The sequence below is a fragment of the Moschus berezovskii genome, chromosome X, assembly GCF_049115385.1.
Source record: "Moschus berezovskii isolate FMDL1 chromosome X, NW_MosBer_1.0, whole genome shotgun sequence".
Taxonomy (NCBI): Eukaryota; Metazoa; Chordata; class Mammalia; order Artiodactyla; family Moschidae; genus Moschus; species Moschus berezovskii.
Window position 1 is genome coordinate 124262132 of NC_142488.1, and position 23446 is coordinate 124285577.

General features: G+C 40.1%; 1 protein-coding gene across 1 annotated transcript in view; it reads left to right on the forward strand.

Annotated features, from left to right (window-relative positions):
* Positions 1–23446, forward strand: part of GPC4 (glypican 4) — a 108391-nt gene that overhangs the window by 58167 nt on the left and 26778 nt on the right. Inside the window, exon 2 of the mRNA XM_055438454.2 lies at positions 14603–14761. Coding sequence (XP_055294429.1) covers positions 14603–14761 — 159 coding nt within the window. The remainder of the gene's footprint in view (positions 1–14602; positions 14762–23446) is intronic.

Consider the following 23446-nt stretch of genomic DNA (forward strand, 5'->3'; position numbering starts at 1 on the left):
AGGGGCCAACAGAAACAGAGATGGTTGGATGGCATCACCAACTCAATGGACATGGGTTTGGGTAGACTCCGGGAGTTGGTGCTTGACAGGGAGGCCTGGCGTGCTGCAGTTCATGGGGTCACAAAGAGTCGGACACGACTGAGCGACTGAACAACAACAATGCATATGCTCCTGTAACATTGGCTATAGTTTGGATCAGGCTACGTTGACTCAGAGTTAGAACGCAAGATTAAATAGGTTTTATTTTTCAAGTGAAAAATAAAATCTTTCAAGTGCACAATTTATGGTTCAATGAAAAGGGACAAAGAAAGCTATTTTCTGTTCATTATTTCTAGTTACCAATACTCATTTAAGTACACTAAAGTGTTTTCTAATTCAAACAGATAAGCACAGTGTTATCTTCAAAAGAGATGGACTTTTAATGTCACTTGGCATTTGTTTTCATCCTCAAAGACAGTTTCAAAAATTGCCTCTCTTGAGTTACTGTGGGATCCAGAAAAACTACGAACTTGCACAAATATAGGTGTGTCTGCAAGGAGAAGGTTACTTTAGTTTTATTTTCCTTTGAAGCACCTTTAAGTATATTCTTAAAATATATCCTGAACCACATACCATTGTTCGTTTTTCACATAGGATAAAACATCTTCAAGGAGAGGAGCCAAAAACAAGTATATTAAAGTGACACACTCTTCTGGCAGAAAGTCCCAGAATGAAACTGGGTTCTTGAATTTTCCAAAAGAGACTGTGTTTATTGCCCTTCCTTTCTAAGAGGGGCCATTTTAATAATTTTGCTATCACTTCAAAGACCTTTCACAATAATTATACTCAATAATTGCCATAGTAATGCAGTATGCCATCTGCAGACTCTGTGTAATGGAAACTAAAGAGTAAAACATGTCCCTTTGCTTGATGGGAGTTACCGTGAACTTGAGGCCCTGGTGCCAGATTGCCACTAGCATCAGCTTTAGGTGGCCCTCTCAATGCTCAGCCCTGGGTCCTATACCAGTTTCCTTTTCTTTGTCTTTCCCTAGACCCATTTCTCTTTAGTTCTTGGTGTCTCTCTCCCTACCCCTGCCACCAGCACCTCCCCCATCCCCCTTAGCTGATGGGTCACCTTCTCAGACTGGAGGAGTAATTGAAACTTCTTTGGGATCAGATATTTGACCAGATCAATTGCTTTATGAGTGAGTAGTTGGCCCATGGCCCCAAAGATTTATGGAAAGCAAGTTTCATATTGAAATAATGAAACAGATGCTTACTCTCCCATTGCTCCAGGTCATGGAAAGCTGTTTTGATGCTTTGAATTTGTGAACATCAGGCCTCCAGACTGTGTCCTGGCAAGATTCAGATTCTGTTGCTCTAGTGGCTCTCTTAGGTCCTGTGACAGACACTATTCTTTAGTGGCTCCAATGGCAGCTCTAGGGCAGGAACCTTCCTGTCTTCTTTGAGGCTCAAACCAGAATGGCCTGTCTCCTTTCATCCTCACCCAAAGCAAAAAATGGGAACAGGAAACCCCGTTATACCTAGTTTTCTGACAGTTCTACAGGAAACAGGGCAGCCACCTCCAATGTACTAGTTGATTTCTGGAACATTCATATCTATCTCTGTGGCCTTGGATCTGGCAGGCCTATATCTGAGGATGGTCAGGAATTGAATAGGCCTGTGGGGACTTGAACACAGAGCAAACGACTGGTTTTTCTCTTTTCCTTGTCACTTGCTGCCAAGGGCAGTCACTTTTCCATCTTCTGTAAGGAAGTAAATTTTTGTTTGTGTCATAAATACATAATCACGTTAATCCATTAATTTAGTGCCCAAGATCTGCCCTTATTTTTCCCTTCTCTGTGATACTTAAACCAGAGGAAAATGGCAGGTGACTGGCATGGCAGCCCAGCCGAAGAATTTTCTAATTGACACCTTACATTTAAGTATCTTTTTATTGGAGTTTCAGAGCCCAGAACAAACAGGGATTTTTTCCTAGCATGGTAGAAAGAAATTGTGTACTATCTCAGTTCCTTTGCTGTTTGGTGTGTCAGTCACTTGAGGGCATAGAAGCTCCTCTCCTGAGACCAGAGCAGCAAAAATTGAATGGGGTGTCACACCAGTGATTTATTGACTATTGGATATTAAGGTTAGGGAAGTTCATCATCAAGGGATCAGGTTTAGATTCACAGACTTTTCAAAAATCAAAGCATGAACATTGTCTGAAAGATGGGGTTTTAAAATTAATTTGAGTGGTTAGTGACCTGATTTGGCAAGCCGAATAGCTAAACCATTTGTGTGAAGCTTTTCCTTTGTGGATTTTGCTTTATTGACCAAGAAAGGCAGCAGAACTAGATCCTTAAGGAATTTGCTCATTGCAAGATTTTGCTTTTGAGTCTAAACTAATATCTTCTGTTACTGTTGAGGACTCAAAAAATGGCCACAGCGTATCTGGCAATGTATTATATTTGAGTATGTAACTCTCTCCCAGCTTGTCCAAAGGACCTACTATAAGGCACATCTCTTGAAGCCTCAGTGTAAGATGCATGAGTTGTGGTGGATTTACCTGGGATAGAATCACCTCTTCTGTCTTTTGAACTTGAGTTGTTTCTAGATAAGATCAGAAGACCACAGAGATCTTTTGGGGAGGGGATGGAGGAGTGGAGTAATTCAGAATATACAGTAAGAGGGAGAGAGAAAAAGCCTATAGAACAGCAATAAAATCCACGTCAGATTATCTTGTCATTTTCAAGAGGGTGGAGCCCAAGCATTTTGCCTTCTCTGCACTGAGGAGTGGCATCTAGCATGTAAGGCATACTGGGTAAAAATACTAGATTAAGCACCCCAAATTTTTGTGTTGCCAAATTGGGCCAAAGGTTAGTTTTGGAGAAGTGAATCAATACTTTGATATAGACTTGGGAAAAATTTTGGGACAGGGTTTCATTTACAGATAATCTCTTGAGGTGGACTGGTTGAAGTAGTAAATATACTGAATTTTCAAATTCTGATGAACAAACAAAATATAATTAATCAACAGGTCTGAGCCTAAAGGAGAGATTCTGAAAAGTGAGATTGGGTAATTGGATGGTGTCAAGGAGACAGTCATTAGAATAAATAGGGAGATGGCCATTAAAATAAATCCCAGTTAGACCTGGGATGCCTCACTTATAAAGACAGGCAGGTAGAAAATATAATAAAGAATGAGACCATGTTAAGCAAATTTAATCTTCTAGGAAGGCCAAGATCATTTCTATAAGTGAAGTCTCTGCTTAACTAATGACCTTGTGTTTTACCAGAGACTAAAGCATATGTGGATGAAGGGAAACCAGTGAACTTGACCTATCTAGGCTTTCAAAAAGCTTCTCCTGGGATTGCATGGCAAGCCAAGGCAACATAAATTAACTGGTGTCACCATAGAATTGTGGGACTGTTTAACCAAGTACTATGATTGGCTTCGAGGCAGGATGCAGAGGGTTATGGATAATAAGTCAAGTCTCTGTATAGCTACGTTAAAGTGGCATTCTCTCCAAAATTAGGATGGAGAAAAAGTAAATGGCCTGGGAAAGGAAGTTGTACTTTACTTTTGGCAACAAAATGGGAATGAATTCTAGGGGACTGTCTCAGGGGTGGCAGGCCCATGTGTTAGGATACTAGATAATGGTGAAGAGGAGGGGTTTTTTTGAGGGTTGGGGAAAACCCTCAAAATGAGGGCTCTGCCTTTCTTCCATCTGCCTGTGCTAAGATGTGCTAAGGCTGAGTTTTTCTCTCATGTTATAAAAATGAATCCCTATTGAACTGTGGTCCATGCCCATGTCCATGGGAACGGAGACCAAGAGTCCTTACATGCAGATCTGTAGTGTTATTCAGTCGCTCAGGCATGTCTGACTCTTTGCAACCCCATTGACTGCAGCTTGCCAGGCTTCCCTGTCCATGACCGTCTCCTGGAGCTTACTCAAACTCATGCCCATTGAGTCGGTGATGCTATCCAACCATCTCATCCTCTGTCAGCCCCTTCTCCTCCTGCCCTCAATCTTTTCCAGCACCAGGGTCTTTTCCAATGAGTTGGCTCTTCATACCAGGTAGCCAAAGTATTGGAGCTTCAGCATCAGTCTTTCCAATGAATATTTAGGGTTGATTTCCTTTAGCATTCATTGATGGGTTCAATCTCCTTGCTGTCCAAGAGACTCGCAAGAGTCTTCTCCAGCACCACAGTTTGAAAGCATCAATTCTATATTAGGGTAACCTGTAACTTACTGTGACCCTTAACAAGAATTTTGTGGAAGTTGTTTTTAAGCATTGTAATGAAGTGCAAACTAATCTATTTCATTGATATCTGGCTAGAATTTTTAATGTATTTATTTATTTATTTGCCTGCATCAGGTCTTAGTTGTGGCATGTGGGATCAATTTTCCTGGCCAGGGATTGAACCTGGCCCCCCTTCAACTGGGGAAAGTCTCCTGGCTAGAATTTTAAAGACTGGTTCATATGGCTTGAAATCTGTTGTTAGAGAATCATTTTTCCTTATGTGAGTTAGTGAACTTTGTTATCATTCAAAGTCAAAGCATTCTAAATAGCCATTTGGAGAAATATCTTTGGGAGAATTCCTAATGAATGACTATGTTGTTCTTTAGGTATATTTTCACTAGAAAGTAGATTTACTGAAAACCTATTCTAGAGAAAGGAATTTTAGGTATGTCATGAAAAGGGGTGCGTAAAGAGCAGCTTAGAGGGTTTTTATTTTTCTAGTTACCCAAGCTGAAAAGAAGCATGGAAAAAAAGAAAATAATGTTAAAAATATTCATGACCCACACAACCTGTGACATGTCTATAAAACAAAAAGTATTAGTATTTGCATTAGATCAAGTGTCTGGTATTGATAAGCCTCCCCACAACTACATTTTTTTAAATAAACTTTTAATTTTGTATCGGGGTATAGCTGATCAGGGTTTCCCAGGTGGCTCTAGTGGTAAAGAATCCACCTGCCAGTGCAGGAGACAAAAGAGACATGGGTTCAATCCTGGGTCCAGAAGATCCCCTGGAGGGAGAGCATGGCAACCCGCTCCAGTATTCTTGCCTGGAGAATCCCATGGACAGAGGAGCCTGACGGGCTACACAGTCCATAGTGTTGCACAGAGTCGTATACGACTGAAGCGACTTGGCACGCACACACACATAGCTGATCAACAAACAATGTGATAGTTTCAGGTGAACAGCGAAGGGACTCAGCCATATATGTACATGTATCCATTCTCCCCCAAACCCCCTTCCCATCCAGGCTGCCACATAACATTGAGCAGAGTTCCATGTGCTGTACAATAGGTAATTGTTGGTTATCCATTTTACATATAGCAGTGTGTACCTGTCCATCCCAAACTCCCTAACTATCCATTCCCCCCATCTTTCCCGCCAGCAATCATAAGTTCAGTCTCTAAGTCTGAGTCTCTTTCTGTTTTGTAAGTAAGTTCATTTGTATAATTTCTTTTTAGATCCCACCATATAAGGGATGCCCACCAAATGCATTTTTCTCCTACACATGGAATAAAATTGGTACTCAGATGTTGACCCTTTCTAATCTTGCTGTGAAACCTCAATAGCTGTGGCAGATTATTTTAGAATGAGGCTCTTGGAGGTTTCTTTAGAGATGAGTGGGAAATAATAAGGAAAATTGCTCCCTATTAGAAGTGTGGTGTTCAATCAGCCCCTGGGAGGAGGGGGAAAGGAACATAGCCAGTGTTTTTTCTGAGGATGCTGTCTTCCTTGCCTTTCTCTGAGGTCTGATGTGCTTGCCTGCAGGAGACTGCTCACAGAGACCATCTTAAGTCTTAGACTAGGGGTGCAGAGAAAGGACAAGATGCTGGTGGCCAGCATCGCCTCATCCTAAGAATCCGCATCCTGAGACCCCTCTGAGCCTGGTCTTAGAGATGTCTGAGACCTTTGAACTGTCTTAGAAATGGCCCTCCCGAGGTCTTGGTCTACCAGGAATTCAGTCACACAGTGCGGGTACATAGGTTCCAGAAAGAAGTACCATTGGGCACCAAAGAAAAAAATGTTCTAGCCAGTAGTGTTTCCTCTCTAGGCTACTTTTTATTGGTAGTTGAATATGAAATAGGCATATTTGGTCTCAGGCATTCTGTTAAATGATGAGCCCAATGGAAATCATAGATTATTATTTGCAAGAAACTCTGAAATGATGCTACCCTAGGTATATGCACCTGACTCATTGACATGAAAGTTCTTTGTTACTTGCAAAAGAAGTAAGAGACCTTCCTTTTCTGCATCCTGCTTTTCCTGCCTCCTGCTCCTCCTCCCCAATCCAAGATCCCCAATACGTTTCAGTGAGCCTTTTATTAGAAACGACTACTTATGTGGTATTTACTGGATCCTCAGAATTGTTGAAGAGATTTGGGTTAATTGCCAGTATTATTATTCCTATTGAGTACTAGATCTGGATGAAGTGGTTGGAAATGTGCAAAATAGATGCAGTCACTCTGGCTGCTCTAAAGTAATGGTAACATAAGGTCAAAGTATGCATTTCAGGCCATTCACTCAGTTTGGTTGATGTGCCTTACTTTAGTGAACTTTTGGTACAGTTTAAATGGGGTTTTAAGATTGTCGGATAAAAACTTAGGTTCATAATTTGCTTATCAGTATAAAGCAATAAAAAGCCCTGCTTGATTTCAGTCTGGAGTGGGTTTTAAAGCTGTTGCAAGCTCCCCGAAATGAAGTGTGGAGTTTGAAAGTAGCAACCCTAACTCTTCCAACTACACTTACATGAACTATTCTTAGAAAAATATAATAAAACTGACGTTTGAAATGTATGTGTTTCTGATTGGCCTTCTAGAGTACCTTGCAGGATTAGTGGACCTAAAAATAATTGGCAGCTAAGCCCTCCAGAGCTATATTTTGGCACAGTTTTGCAAAATGCTCACTAACTGCATTTCTCCTACTGATTGGTAGGTGATCTCAAATCTCCATAATGACTATAATTTATGTGCTTTATTATTAAGGTTTAGGTCAAGTGACTTCAGGCTTTGCATATGCACAGCACTTTACTTGCAGTCATTTCACTGCTGCTTTGCAAGGGAGGAAGGATGGATTAATATATACATTCCCCCACCCCCCCTTGGATTATTGAAACCTTTAGAGATTTTGTTTCTTTGTTCCCATGAACCACAGCATTGTATATTCCTCCTGGGGTTCTTAGGTAGCCTGGAGGGGCTGGAGTTATACAGCAACCTGTGTTTTAGCTCACTTTGTGGCTCCACGAATTTAGATCTAGAAAGTGAACAGAAACTATTTTGGTAACCCTTGAGACCAATGGCTAGGAATTGTTTACTTCAGAACAAATAAAAATTAGGGAAAAGAGTAAAGTAGCAATTGAGGGATTAGGAAAATTACCCCAGCAAATAATAGCTTGATGTGATTCCCCAATATTAGGATTAAACCAAGTGTTTGATGTAATACTGATGAAAGGCAACTCCCCCACATATTTATCCTTTTTACTTTGAAAACTGAAGCTTGCTTTTTTTTAAAAAAGAAAACAACTTTATCCTAGAAGTGTTAGATTTACAGAATTTGGGAAGATAGAGCCCAGAGCTTTCCTGTACCCCACACCCAGTTTCTCCCATCATTAACATCGTATGTTTCTGGGGTTTTGACACAATTGATAAACCAATATTGATGCATTATTAACAGCCAGTACATTTTTTAAATTAATGGTTTCATTGAGAAATGATTTATAACCCAAACAATTCACCCATTTAAAGTATACAAGGGTTTTTAATATACTCACAGAATTGTGTGTTTATCACCAACATCAATTAGAACATTTTCATTATCCCAGAGAGAAATTATACCTTTAAGCTTTAACCCCTGCCTTACTTCTCACCCCTGACCGCCAACCTCCCCCCTCAGCTCCATGCAACCACTTTCCGTCTCTATAGATTGACCTAGGCTGGACATTTCACATAAATGGCATCATACAATATATGGACTTTGCAAGTGGCTCATTCACTTAATATAGTATTTTCAAGAGTTCACCATATTGGAACACGTTTCAGAACTTCTTTCCTTCTTATGGCTGAATAATATTTCATTGTTCAGATACATCATCCCATTGTGTTTATCCATCCATTGTTGGACATTTGGCTATTATGAATAATGCTGCTATTAACATTTGCATGTAAGTCTTTGTGTGATTTCCCCTAATGTTTTTTTCTGTTTCAGGATCCCAGCCAGGGCACCACATTACATCTCATCATCATGTCTTCTTAGGCTTCCAAGGCTTTGCTTCTGAAGGCCATTTAGATAAATAAATGTCTGTACTTACTTGTCATCAGTTCCCTATCACTTATGCATGCTACAACTCCTAATTGATAATGCTCTCTTTTCTGGCTATCTTTATTCCCCTAAATTCCACTTCCAACAAGAAATTTCCCTGTAATAGCTAGAAAAAAGAAGATGCCCCTCTTCTAGGCCCTCTCCCCCACAAAGTACAAGTCATCAATGGAGTCTCTTCCTGGAGAACTTTAGTAGTTTACCAGTATAATAGATGTTCTTCATTTCCGTCTTGGTTTTATTGCACTGTATTCATAATGCTTCCTTCTTTACAAAGGGCTCAGCCTCCAGGGGGTAAGTGACTTTCCCTAGAGCTTACAGTGAATCATGTAGGGCTGAGACTCAAACCCATATTTCCAACTCCCTGTATCAGTCTTCTTATCCCCAGACTACCATTAGACCTGCAGAATGAAAGACTTAGATAGTATCAAGTATTTGGAAGTTTTTAAAATTCACTTCTTTAAAACTGCTTGTCAAGAGCTAAGTTTTCATAAGCCTCACCAAGGAGGTGAAAGAATTATACACTGAGTAATATAAAACATTAATAAAGGAAATTGAAGACGATTCAAAGATTTTGAAAGATATTCCATGCTCTTGTATTGAAAAAATTAATGTTGTTAAACTTTTCAAAAATTGATCTATAGATTTAATGCGATCACTATCAAATTACCCATGAAATTTTTCACAGAACTAGAGCAAATAATCTTAAAATTTATATGGAAGCACAAAAGATCCAGAATTGCCAGTGGAATTCTGAGGAAAATGCACAAAGCAGGAGGCATAACCCTTTCAGATGTCAGACAATTCTACAAAGCTACACCTATCAAAACAGTGTGGTATTGGCACAAAAACAGACATCTAGATCAGTGGAACAGAATAGAGAGCCCAGAAATAAACCCACACACTTAGAGACAATTAATCTTCAACAAGGGAGGCAAGAATACACAATGGGGAAAAGATTTTCTTCAAGCAGTGTTGGGAAATTTGGGCAGTACATGTAAATCGGTGAAGCTAGAATACACTCTTATTACAACATACACAAAAATGACAAGATACCATCAAACTCCTATAAGAAAATATAGGCAAAAGATTGTCATAAATTGTACCGTTGTTAGGTCACTCTACCAATGCAATAGAAATAAGTAAAAAAATAAACAAATGGGACCTAATCAAATTTACAAGGTTTTGCACAGCAAAAGAAACCATAAACAAAACAAAAAGACAACCTACAGACTGGGATGTAATATTTGCAAATGATGCAACCTCAGTTTAGTTCAGTCACTCAGTTGTGTCCAACTCTTTGCAACCCCATGAATCACAGCACGCCAGGCCTCCCTGTCCGTTACCAACTCCCGGAGTTCACCCAAACTCATGTCCATCGAGTCGGTGATGCCATCCAGCCATCTCATCCTCTGTCGTCCCCTTCTCCTCCCACCCCCAACCCTTCCTAGCATCAGATTCTTTTCCAGTGAGTCAGCTCTTCGCATGAGGTGGCCAAAGTATTGCAGTTTCAGTTTTAGCATCAGTCCTTCCAATGAACACCCAGGATTGATCTCCTTTAGAATGGACTGGTTGCAACCTACAAGGGCCTAATTTTCAAAATATACAAATAGCTCCCATAATTCAATAACAAAACCCCCAAACAACCAAATATTTTTTAAAAAGGACACAATACCTAAATAGACATTTCTTCAAAGAAGACATACAGATGGCCAATAGGCACATGAAAAGATAGTCCACATTGCTAATTATTGGGTAAATGCGAATCAAAATTACAATGAGGTCTCACCCCTCACCAGTCAGAATGGCCATCATCAAAAAAATCTACGAACAATAAATGCTGGAGAGGGTGTGGAGAAAAGGGAACCCTCCTACACTGTTAGTGGGAATGCAAATTGTTATAGCTACTATGGAGAATAGTATGAGGGTTCCTCAAAAAAACTAAAAAGCTACCATATGACCCAGCACACCTACTCCTGGGCATATATTCAGAAAAGATAAAAACTCATAAAAAGATACATGCACCCCAATGTTTATTGCAGCATTATTTACAATAGCCAAGACATGGAAGCAAAGTGAGCATCAACAGACTGTTGGTTTAAGAAGCGGTGGTATTTATATATTTGAAATATTACTCAGCCATTAAAAAGAATGAAGCAATGCCTTTAGCCACAAATGGACCTAGAGATTAACACACTAAGCCAGAAAGAGAAAGATAAATACCATATGATGTCACTTATATGTGGAGTCTTAATACAGTACAAATGAACATATCTATGAAACAAAAAGACACAGATGGAGAACAAACTTGTTGTATTCAAGGGGGGAGGAGGGACTGGGAATTTGGGATTAGCAGATGTGAACTATTATATGTAAGATGGATAAACAAGGTTGTTCCCTGTATAGCACAGGGAACCATATTCAGTGTCCTGTGATAAATTATAATAGAAAAGAATATACGTGTATGTGTGAGTGTGTGTATAACTGAGTCACTTTGCTCAATAGCAGAAATTAAATACAACATTGTAAATTAACCATACTTCAATAAAGTTAATAAAGCAAAAACCCAGAAACAAACAAAAAGCTGAGTTTTCTTCAAATTCCTTTCTGCTTGAAAGGCTTTTGCAAAATCAGAACCTCTTACATTGGCAGTTTTTCTAAGTACTTTCCAGTCAGTTCTTCTCAACTGCCCCTCACTGCAGTGCTCACCCTTAGGGTGCAGTTTGTATATTTGTTATTTACCAAAGGCATTTGGTTTGTGTTTTGAGTAAAATCAGTTGGACATCAGAGAATGTCTGCTTTCCAAATTGTGCTGGCGCAGGCAAGCCTGAGTTTTCTGCATTGTGTCCCATACACTGGCTGCTGTTTCCTCAATTTAGGACTCTGGCAGAGTAATCCTGAATAGACTTATTCTTTCTCCTACAGGTACAGAAAGCTGACACCCTAGTAGTAATTACAAGTATTCCTGTATAACCATCTCCCTCCAAATGTGTGAGAATCTGAGAGACATTTTCTTGCCTTCTAGTTGGAGTTCAAAATGAAATTACAGTTAGAAGTAGTTAGGTTTATAGTAAATAGGCTGGGAGCTGGCTAAGAACCTAACCACCATTTTTAACATTTTCTATAGGTAGATGGGTTATGAGTAATTAGAAGTAAATGGACGTTAGCTGCACTCATCTGTACATCAGAGCCAGCTTTGGTGGGAGGAGTAAATGAAATAAAATGAGAAAGCCCAGTTCTGCAGATTGCCCGCCGCAGAGCTGTGTTAAAGGATGGACTGGATTCCTCATATTCAGTGCCTGCTTCTTTAACCATTGATTTGAAGTGCTACAGGAAAAAAAAAAAAGAGCCAATCCACACTCAGCAGGATTGAGTAGTAATTTATTGTGATTGTCTTTGTTCAGCTTTGAAAAACGAAGGCATTGATATTAGGACTAAGGAGAAATTACATCGAGCTGGTGTGATTGAAAAAAGTTTGGCTCCTTCGAGTGATTTTTTTGTTTTTAATGCCGCAGAGTTAGGCTTTAAAAGCACGCTTCATTGACTCTCATCCAAGCCTCTGAGGACAAGGCTAAGGGACCTTTTTTCTTTTGAGGGCCACTGACCCACAAAGAAAAAAACCTAATCAAGGGCCATGTACAAAAAGCAACTTAATTTAGGTGCTTCCTTAGAAATCCATAAAGCCTTCAATACACCTGCTTTTGAACTTAAGAACAGGGAACTCTCAACAAGTATAACAAATACAAAAAGTCCTTCAGTTTCTCATTATGTGCTGTTAAAAGAGGTGGAGTGGGTTAAGAGAGAATAAGATGAGAAAAGTGAAAAGCAGTGAAAAGCAGATAGGAGAGGTAAGGGACCAGAAGAAGGCTCTGAAGAACACAGCTAGGGTCCCAGAAGCAGGAGGCTGAGTTAGGGACGTGGAGGAGATAAATGACGGTTGTAGATCATAACCCTGTTTACCTGAACTGTTGGATGAACTAAGACTCCCAAGTCTTCTGTGGCTCTAATGCTTCAGGCTTTGAAGCTAGAATTCTTCAGAAAGGGCATGTGTCAGAAGCTCCTCTCATGACTTCACCCGCGCCCCCAGCAGTGGCTGTCATCTGCCTGTCCCACATTGGATCCTGTTGTCCCTGTACTCTGCTCTTTCAGCCTAAAGGGCAAATTGTGACATCCTTCTTATTTTTAAGAAGGAAGTACATAGGATCACCAAGTTTAGAGGAGATCTCTAGAAACAAAAGGCATTTCTCATTCAGACCCAGCATTTTAGAAGCAATCTCCAACAAAGTGGAATGTCCTTCCACCGATACATATGGCCTGGATTTGAATCCTAGAAATCATTTTTTGGTGTTAAAGTAGAACTATTTATGTTTTAAAAATCAAACGAGTTGCTTGAGTTCTTACCAGTGTGCAGGGCCGTAATTTCTTCTTCAGATGCACCAAAACATGTCCCTTTTCCTCCCTTTAAACTTCTCATCAGCCAAAACTGGTTATGGCACCAAATCCCTAGTAGCCCAAGTATGGTTTGGGATTTAATTCACAAGTGTGTCTTGGACAGGGCTTCTGGCAAGAATGTCATATTACATTTTCAAGTAACACTTTTTAGAAATGCAGACAGATTACATGGTATAATCAAGGCTCAAATGAGCAGAATTGGCTCTGTGATGATTTTTAGCCTGTGAAAATCTTAAAAAGTAGCTACTCTTATTATAATTCATTTATGTAGTTTTGTATATCCTAAGTTCTCATTGTATTTCAATTCATTTTCTATGTGGGGTGTGAGTGTGATATGGATTTTTTTTTAACACAGCAAGTACTGTAACTTGTACTTGCTGTAGTAGTTGGGGACCTTTGCATTATTTTTTGTGTGAAGATTGTGTTGGGGGAGAAATTCTCCACCCTGAAACCAGGAGACAACTGGGTATCTCTTTGCTAATTAGATGTCTCAGTACCAAAGACCTGCTGTGAACTTGTTAAGCCAGTGAGGAGGCAGTTTTGTTTTTGGTTGTAACAAGGTGTTTCCAGAAAACTGGGCTTCTTCCACTGATGAGATCTAAGATGTTCGGCAAGCTCACAGCTCTAAACTCTTTCACATCCTTCCTTAGCCCCCACCCCATCCCCACCCCAAAGGTTTCAAATGGCAGGAGAAGCATTTTGTAGTTTCTGGGTGAGGAAGTTATTTGAAGATTGTTTCCCTTCTCCTCTTCTTTAAATAGCCCTTTAATGCTGCAAACCTGTTTTTGTCTGGCAGTAACACACTCTCTACTTTTTAATTGCCAGGAAGGAAGAATGATCAGGAATATATCTGATTATGTAATTATTTGCATCTGTGCAGTTGACAACAATAGTTTAGTCAAATAAATTGCCAACACCACGTTATCTGAAGTCTGCCCCTGCCACAAGGCTACTTTGCTATCTGTCCGAGGTGAAGACTTGTTTCCTCTAAGCACCCGCTGCCAAGAAGCAGCAGTGGTCGGCTCCTGGCCCAGTTCGTGTCCATGATTAGTGCTGTTACACAGATTTTACTCTTCATTCCCCATCCCTTGATTTATTATTCACACTTAACCATTGAAAGGTTCATGTGTCTTCAGTATACGCCTTCCTGAGTTCCTGAGACCTCGGGTCTTTACAGAACCCTTTTGTTTATAATGGAACATGAACTGCAACAACAGGAGGAACAGTGAAGCTGAATCCTTGTAAACATCAGTAGAAAATTATACAACGGTACCTGTACCACACAGTTAGTATTGGCATAACTAATGTGATGCTACCTGGTGGGATTATTTTTGAGTGGCACCGTATCTCTTGGTCATTATAAGAGAAAGGCATGGTCTGTTTGAAGGGTAAATTTTGGTCTGTGACAGAGGAGGAACAAGGCGGGAGTGAAGTTTGGGGTTTATAAACAAGAAGCTTTCTAGACTCTGACATCAAAACCACAAAAAGAATGCTGTTGGTGTAGGGGAGGCAGATGGTTTTGAGCTGCTGTGGAGTGAATGTGTCTTGGACATTTTCCTTGACTCTTTGAGCTACCCGAAGATTACATTTATTGAAAGCCATCAGTCTGTATTTGGATGAATGAGTGACTACACCACATACAATCATAAGGTCAATCTTCCAGTGTCTTAACACCTGTACAGAAGATGCTGGACAAGAAAATCTTGACATCTGGGCTTTTGCAGGCATATCACGGACAGAGATAAAGCCAAGCAGGGGCACCTAAATCAACCTCTTCCCTCTTGAACTTGATGACTTATGCTGGAGATTGATTGTCGTACATTTTCTCTTCCAGGTGATCATCTGAAAATCTGTCTCCAGGGTTATACCTGCTGCTCTCAAGAGATGGAGGAGAAGTACAGCCTACAAAGTAAGGAGGATTTCAAAAGTGTGGTCAGCGAACAGTGCAATCACTTACAAGCTGTCTTTGCCTCCCGCTACAAGAAGTTTGATGGTATGTGTTAGAACTTTGGTCTCAGTAAGTGTAGTCATTTGCTTATTTATTTATTTATTTTTCACCACGTTGCTTGTAGGATCTTATTTTCCTGACCAGGCGTTGAACCTGGACCACGGCAGTGAAGTGCTGAGTCCTAACCACTGGATGGCCAGGGAACTCCCTTGAATTCATTTTATACCTTTTAGTCAAGTCACATCCATGAGCTGTACAGTTGCTTCTCCCTGAGCGCCCGTCTCCTGTCAGTGCTCGTTTTCTCTCAAGATGCTCTCTTTCCTGGATCCCAGGGGCAAGTGAGCCTTACAGCTTTAGTGCTAGAATCCTTTCAGATACACTCGGATCTGTATGGTCTGGTAGCCATTATGGAAATATGGTCACAAGAAGCCAAGGAAGAGATTAAAGTAGTTTAAATGCTTTCATTTATTTTCTTGGGTGAACACACAATAGTGTTGTTGACGCAAGTCACTTAAAAAAAAAGCTTTCTAATAAAAAACAGGCATCTGAAAACTTAGCCAAAATAACCATAGATATTCTGCAGATGCTGGACTTCAAATTTAATTTCAAAATGGCTCCCCCAAAGCCAACCAGAATTCCTAGAAACCCTGTAGAACACAGGATTAAAGCTCAGCTCTCGAGTGTCCATGCAGCGGCGACCCAGAGATGGCTCCTGGGCTCTAGTCTTCAGTATACTGGGCTCCATCCAGGGCCTCATTTTAGCTGGAGCTTCAGTAGCTCAGATGGTAAAGAATCTGCCTGCAGTGCAGGAGACCTGGGTTTGATCCCTGGGTTGGGAAATCCCCTGGTGTAGGACATGGCCACCCACTCCAGTGTTCTGCCTGGAGAATCCCCATAGACAGTGGAGCCTGGTGGGCTGTAGTCCATGGGGTTGCAAAGAGTTGGACACGACTGAGTGACTAACACTTTCAGTTTCACACTTGGTCTATCTATGTGACACTTGATCTTAGCCAAAAGGCCAAGAAGCAATGGTCTATCCATATTAAAGCCACGAATAAACCCATTTCAGTCCCCTGTGCCAAATACAGATTCTCAGATGCACAGTTCATGTTTTCAGAGTGAAGAAATAGCCAATGTGAGTTAGATGAGAGGGACTTCAACATTGAAGCAATGTAATAGATCCTCAGGATTCCTTTCTCTGCTGCTGTTCACTCAGTCTGAAGATTGTTGTGAAGTAGATTTTAATAGAAATGATTTCCTTTGTGCCTGTTGTAAAGGCCATTCTAATTACATAGTACCTTTGAAGCATGCTTTTCCTGACATTCTGTGTGGTGAAGAAGTACAAGGCAAATTTTCAAGATGTGAAATGTCTTTGAGCATTTCTGCAAAGGGCTCATTACCATGGTGAGAAGTGGGACTAAATTAGATTTGATCTAGCTGATAAGGCAGTCCCCAGTTAAACAGGTTGTATTTCAAATGTTGGCTTTGAGATTCGTTATTTGAAACTGATAACTGATTTAATAAGTGTTAGTAGGTTCCCAGGCTACATGACAAGTGGATAATTAAACTGTAATGTAGGTGAACTAAATTTTTCTATGTACCAATTTTTGTGCCCACTTTCCCCAACACTTTGTATGAGGAATTATGTTTAGTCTATCCTTTCCCTAAATAGATGGAAATAATTTTTATATATATCTGTATCCTGTTGACACCATGTGAAGATGAGTGTTATTGGCAAAAGACATCATTGGACCACCTGTGTCTCCTGGTCACTAAATTTATCAGTATGATCATTGAAAAGAACGGTATTCTCTTGACTATGGCATTCCCCATTAAAGACAATAACTGAGAAAAACTTAGGAAGATAGACGGTCATCTTTCAAAACATGAGATGCTGATAATTAAAAATTACTACTTGGGGGTTTACTAATGGGACTTAAGAGGGAAAATTCCAGCTCTTTAGAAGTGGCTAGCCTGTTTGTAGCCTGCTGGAGTGGAGATGAGGCTGTTAACTTCGAAGGTCACTACCTCCAGATCACCCCATTTCTTATTAGACATGCGTCCTCCTGGTGTGGAGCACAGACATTTGGTGATTTCTCTTGCCGATGGGCCTGCTGGTTTTCCTATTCTTTCCCCTTCACATTCCCCATGGTTTTATAGCATTATTCGTATGACTCCAGTGTGTAGTTTTTAAAAAGTCATACAAAGAAACTTTATCAGTAAGTGTTAACATATGTTTTTTTAAAAAGTAGAGAGAAACAGTTTCTCTTTCCCATCCCTACCAGGCTTCACCTTCAATATATGTGTTTAACACCGTTTCTTTATGTTTCAAAACTGGCCATGAAAAATCATTATGAAACTCCAGCTTGTTTCTTCTGACTTCACATTAGACTATGGCGTAGACAATAAAGGTAGGCAGAATAGATTTAAATTATTTTGAAGGTGTAGTAGCTAAAATGTGTTTGACCTGCAGATCAGAACAGAGCTTGGATATTTTGCTCCCCCCACCAAGTTAGGTTTTCTGAGACAATTAACTGCTTCTATATGGTAAAAATTGATTGGTAGCCAAGAAACCATCATCCTCTGGTGGGTGCTGCATTGATTGATTGATTTTTAAGGTTGGCAATTATGACCTGCCAGTACTCCACAAGGCGTAAAGAAGATGTTGAGTAAAGTTGTACAGGGGTTGTTGTGACTCTCAGAAATTCACGCGTGGGGTGATTTGGTCACCACCTTTGTAAAAGCCAAACCAAGGGTTATTGATGTGAATGGAAGGCAGGAAGCTGAGCAGAGTAACAAGATGGCAACTGGAGAGACAAAATGGGGCAGCACGGTGGCACAAAGAAGGCACAGTGGAGACACATGGGCACAGAGGAGGTCAGACTACTTCCAAGAAGCATCTTTGGCCATCTCCAAGCTTAGAGTATAAATTCAAAGCGGCTATCCTGAGCTCAGGCAACTTCCTCTATCATCAAAACCTCAGTCATGTTTATGAGCTACTGTGTTTTTCTAAGGCAGGAACAAGTATTTTTTGTTTATGAGATACCGTGTTTTTCTAAGGAGCAAGTATTTTTTATAAAATTTCAAATAAAAGCAAGGTTTTTTGAGGTTTTTCAGGATTTCACCCTTTTTAACCAGAAAACATCCCATTATCATACTGCCTCAATGAACTCTGGGCAGAGTCCGAGTGCCAGCTCTGGCATTTTGGAATCAGTTGGTCCCCTTATCTCTAAGGTCCCTTGTTCTACCGTTTAATTTTCTGTTCTTTGCACCTGTACAGCATATAAACCAGTTTTTAAGTTGTAAAACACATGCGTGTTTTGAGACCTGGCTGAAGTATAGAACTTCCTTAGGCATTAGTCCCCCCACCCACACCCCCCATTCTCAAATATCCCAGATATTAAACCTATACCTCTGAGTTTAGAACTCACCTTTGTATTCTTCTATACTTTAATCTACTCTTTGACTTAGAATGTTCTGTATCAGAAATCTACTATCCTGGGCTGGAGACATGGAGCCAGACAGAGTTAGCTGCTCCCCCTCTTGGTCAGTTCTGGGAATTTTTCTTTCTTTATTTTTTTTGAAGTATAGAACTGCTAATTAACATAGCTGAATCAGTTGTCTCATAAATATGCTAATCAGATACTCCGTTCAGGGGGCTTTGAAAGAATTGCTTGGCAAACGGAATAGAAATAATAGAAGTAGGGCATAATCCGTGTTTGGGGACCACAACGTAAAGACCCGCCCCCAAATGTCACATTTTGTGAGGCTAGTTGTTTTTAAAAGAATCAGAGCTAAATCAAACAACCCAAATAGATTAAGAAGATTAGAGCTGCCATGTTAAATATATTTCCAAATGACATAGTAAAAATGATGGTAATAACCACAAAGATAGATTCTTGCTTACAGACTCCCCAAATCAAATTATTTGCAGGTTGTTTTTGCAGGTTCAAAAAGACATTTTAAGGAAATTGCAGTATGGTCTGATGGTAATCCATTGGGGAAACTGCTTTCATTTGCCATTGTGGGAGCAAATGTAGCAACTTTGGGCAGGAGGTGGAGCCTACCGAGTTATCAGCCTGGTTCTGCTGTGGACCCACTGTGACCTGGGGCAATTAACTGGTCTCAGTTTTCCCATCCATAAAATGAAGGGGTTGAGTTGGATGCTCTCTAAAGACCCTTTCAGTTCTACAAATTCTGTGAATCTTCTAAACATGTGACCAGACCAGCTGCTTCAGTGAAAGGTCTTACAAAATGGTAATTAGGCGTCTGCACGGTCCCCTCTATTTTCCTCCTATCATTTCTTAACCCTCCGCTACTTTCACCAGGTCTTTGAAAACCCTCTCATGGGCCTGAAGCTTGTTAACTCGAATAATAGTAGAAATGTTCTGAATTAGCTTAAAACGCACATAAAAGAAATAATTATCTGTCCCATCTATCTGAAGAGTGCTTCATGTCCTGCTTTTGTGAAATGATAGAAAACAAGAGGGCTGGAGAGCTTAAGTGAAGGGTGGCCACTCTTCAGATTGAGCCAAATTTGTGTTTTAATCACTGACTAAACATTTTCCATGGTTCATCCTAGCCATTACATCATTAGGCCAATAGGCAAAGCAGTGTGGAGATTCAGCGAGTTGAAGGCATTCGAATTCACATGCCCATGAAAAACATACATAGCCAACTAAACTTCATGGCCATTAGCTAAGCTGAAATCTCTGGAATTTTCCTGACCCCTGACCATAAGTATTTTTCAACTGCATAATTCTCTTACTGTCCTCTGCAAGGCCATACCAACTTACTAAAGACTTCCTGGGTCTTTAGTTTAAGTCTTAGACATCCTTAAGATAGACCTGTCATAGAAATGTGTACCATACACAAAACATAGTGTTGTTTTTAAGCCTTACCTCGGGTTTCATTCATTAAGATGTATTTTTTAAATTTGTTGCTTCTTAAAACTTCGATTAAAGCACAGCAGGCAAGATGAGTAGCCACAAAAAGTATAGAAAAAGACATGAGGCCTCTGGTCTTCCTGCAAATGCAATGTTCCTTTCAGATCATACTGTGCTTGGAAAGCACTGCTACTGTGTTTTACAATTCTATTTACCTTCTTTTGTTTTTTTCCCTCCATGCAAAAGAGACTAAAAAGCTGGGTATTTTTTCTAATTCTTTGATAATCTCTCTGCAAAACGTGACTAGAACGAGCCACTACCAGTTTACTGTAATCAAATCAAGAGCTCAGACAAAACACACACGTTTCTGTATTGACAAAGGTTTTCTGCCTTTTGAGTTGTTATCTCAGGTGTGACCAATTGTGACTGTGGCGTTGGCTCTCTCATTGAAAATGCCTGTGCAGCTTTCAGTGCGCCCTGAGCGCTCGCTTTGGGCCTTTGCTATTAGCTGTGGCTTCAACAAGAAGCAGCTGATCTATTTGGAAGCGAGTAAATACACAGAAGAGCTTGAGCCAAACTGCTTTTATCTGTTTTTGTTGGTTCATTGTGCTTTGAGCCTGGGAGTTGAGAACCTTGTTGATCATCCCTGCTCACCCTTTTTTCCATGCGTCTGTCTGTCCTGGCAAAGAAAAGGGCTTATTTGATCTAGCAGTTATTCGGATAGACTGAGAGAATTCCCAAGCCATTCAGGCCTTTCTTGTTCATTGTCCTGGCCCATCTCCACCTCTCTCTCTCATATAATAAAGAGGACTCAAGCAGGGAGTGCTGCATGGGCACACCTTTTCTGTAGGTCACTTTGGCAGTGTGTCAGATTTGTCACACAGGTTGATTCATACCCTTTGATTCAATAATTCTGCTTCTAGGTATTGATCACAAGGAAAGAAAAATCTGCATACAGGTTTATGTACAGGAATGTTCATCACAGTGTTATCTGTAATTAATGAAAAATAGGAAATCAGTCTAAATGTCCCATAGTGATTACATTAAGATTTGGCCATATAGTGTCATAGTATGCAGTTGCTAAAAATTATATTTCTGGAAGCTTTTTAATCACATCAGAACCGCTAACCATACAGTGTTACATGAGAACAGGGTATAAATACCGTATGACTTCAACCGTGTGACAGCACATTCCTTCATAGAAAAGACAGGAAAGAAATTAAATAAACCATTATTGTTCTCTCTTAATGTTGGGATTATGGGTAATTTTTATTTTCTTATACCTTGCCATATTTTCCACATTGCTACGACTTCAAAGGAATAGTTTGTAGGAAAAAAACAGTAATTTTTAACAAAAAATGTAAGAACTGCTTTGGTGTTTTGCCACTTTGGGGTTATTTTCAGCATCATGATACTCACTGTAGACAATTAGGAAAAAGTAGAAAAAAATGCGTTGAAGCATTTAAGTTGGATGAATATGGTAAGGGAAAAAGTCATTTTTGAAAGCATGAGGTGGATTACTTTTCTGATTACATCACTGCAAAACTGGAGTGAACGAAATTGAGAATCATATTGAAACACATCACGCTGATTCCCGAGTAGCGCACCATCACCATTGTATACCTCATCTTTTTTTGGTCAGGTAGATAATGTATATATGTACATAGAAATCAGAATCATAACTGATTATGCTACTGTGCATCCTCATTTTTCATTTCATATTAGATCATGAACAGATAGACTGTATATGAGCTTTGTGTATAAGGTCATATCATATAATAGATAGACGTGGAGGTTAGTATATGGAGCACTTGGAACACTACTCCAGCCTCTTTTGTTGTTGTTGTTGGAGGTTTCTTAAACCTGCCCCCATGGGCCCTTCTCAGCGAGAAGGGATACAGCTGAGCTAAGGTGACTTGGCTAGCTGGTGCTGGGAGGATCATTACTAGAAATGGAACAAGGTCCAGGGGAAGGGCTTGCAGCACTGAGCCCTGTGTCCTGGGCCAAGTTACCCGGGAGAGAGAAAGGAAAGGAGCTTTAGCATTCAACATGCATTAACTACTGAAAGCAACCTTGGGAAGAAAAGGCTGCTCCTACTGTGGCTGGATCCCCCAGCCCCTTTCATATGTTAACAGCCCCTAATAAGGGCCGCAGCTGGCAATGGCCTTGTCATCCTAGGAGAGGTCCATTGTTGGGCGATAGCTGATGAACATTAGTCAAGTACGAGTCCTTTTAGTGCACCATGCCCCCTAGCAGGCACTCCTGAGGAGGGAGATTATGCCAGGCTGGAGGACAGTGCCTGTTAAAAACTTAACATGGATCTGGCCAGAAAAGCAAGACAGAGGAGATAGTCAGAAGCCAAAGTTTCAGTTTGGTTTGGTCAGTAAAATGCTTGTTTAATTTCCTCCCCCCCACCACCTCCATTTGTAGATGCCTATGTTAGCTGTTCTTCATCAAATACTTAAGATTTTGGGTGAAAGCATAGTATAGCTATAATTCTCTTGAGTTTTCTTAACTGTGAGAAGTATGATTTGTAGCATTTACCAGGAGGTTTCTTTCTCAGGAATTTTGTGGATGTGGTAACTTCTGTTTGCACACGACACCAGAGCTGTGAAATAGTCCTTTACAGCAAAGAGGAAATTAATCCTTATATGTAAAAGGCAGCTTCCTAATAACATAAATACAAGGGGGTAATTTATAGCACCAAGCAAATGGATTGAATAGAAAGGGCTCCCAGTCTCTTCAGGTCATGGGTTAATTCTAGAATGCATTCTAACTCATTCATCAATAGCCGGTCAATTGTTTATAAAGTAGTAACTAATGGCATTTAATAGCACAACTGAAGGCCTTTTGACCCATTTCAAGAATTTTGAATGTTTATTTGATGCAAGACAAGTGGCAGTGGATAGAAGTTCCAAAAGCACACGATGTTCTTTTTGTAAAAGACAGGATATTTACATAGAAAACTTTTATATGGAAAAGTTTTGCCTTTTCAGTCTGGTAGTTTTTCCCATCTTGAATGGGTACTACTGACAAGAAGAATAATCACCTTTAAAAAAAGGAATAATCACATGTTAAAGGTGGAAAATAGTCCCAGTCTCTTAGCTCAACCCTTGTATTGAGCTGCTTCTGGCAAAGAACGTAGGTGAAATACATGGGGGTGGGGCATTGACCTACTGTTTCCAAATTCCTCATTTTCCTTTCCCTAATTCTTTGCCTTGATCTTTTTGTATTGGGTTAACCAAAAAATTTACTCAGGTCTCTCCATACTGTCTTACAGGAAAACCTGAATGACCTTTTGGCCAATGCAATATACATATATGTGTGCCATATATGATATTCTGTTGTAATATCATGTGTAATCTCTTCCCTGGATTTCTCCATCCCGTATTTTTCACTCAGGAGTTGTTCCACCCTTGTGGATGTCTGGGATATTTTACAGCATTGGAAGCTACAGCCATTAAGCATCTTTATCTTTGGCTAAATTGCTCCCAGTTTTATAAGGTCTTGGGTCTTAACTGTTCTCCAGCAGCTTTGGCTTAATTTATGTTCACCCAAGATCGATAATATTTGACTCTGCCAAGAAAGATAAAAACCAGCCTTGAAAGTTTTTTTTTATGATTGTATATATAAAGAAACTCTAAAGGTGACAGTATCATTTCATTTATCATGAATGGTGTCCATTTATTGAGCAGCTATTATGTGTGAGGCATGATCCATAATGAGGGGAACAGTGATAGTACCATTTAATGGAGGAAGAAGCAACAGAGGCTCACTGAGGTTTAGATCTTCTGTCCCATCAAGGTCACGTAGCTCATAAATGTGAGGTCTCATGCCTTTCCCA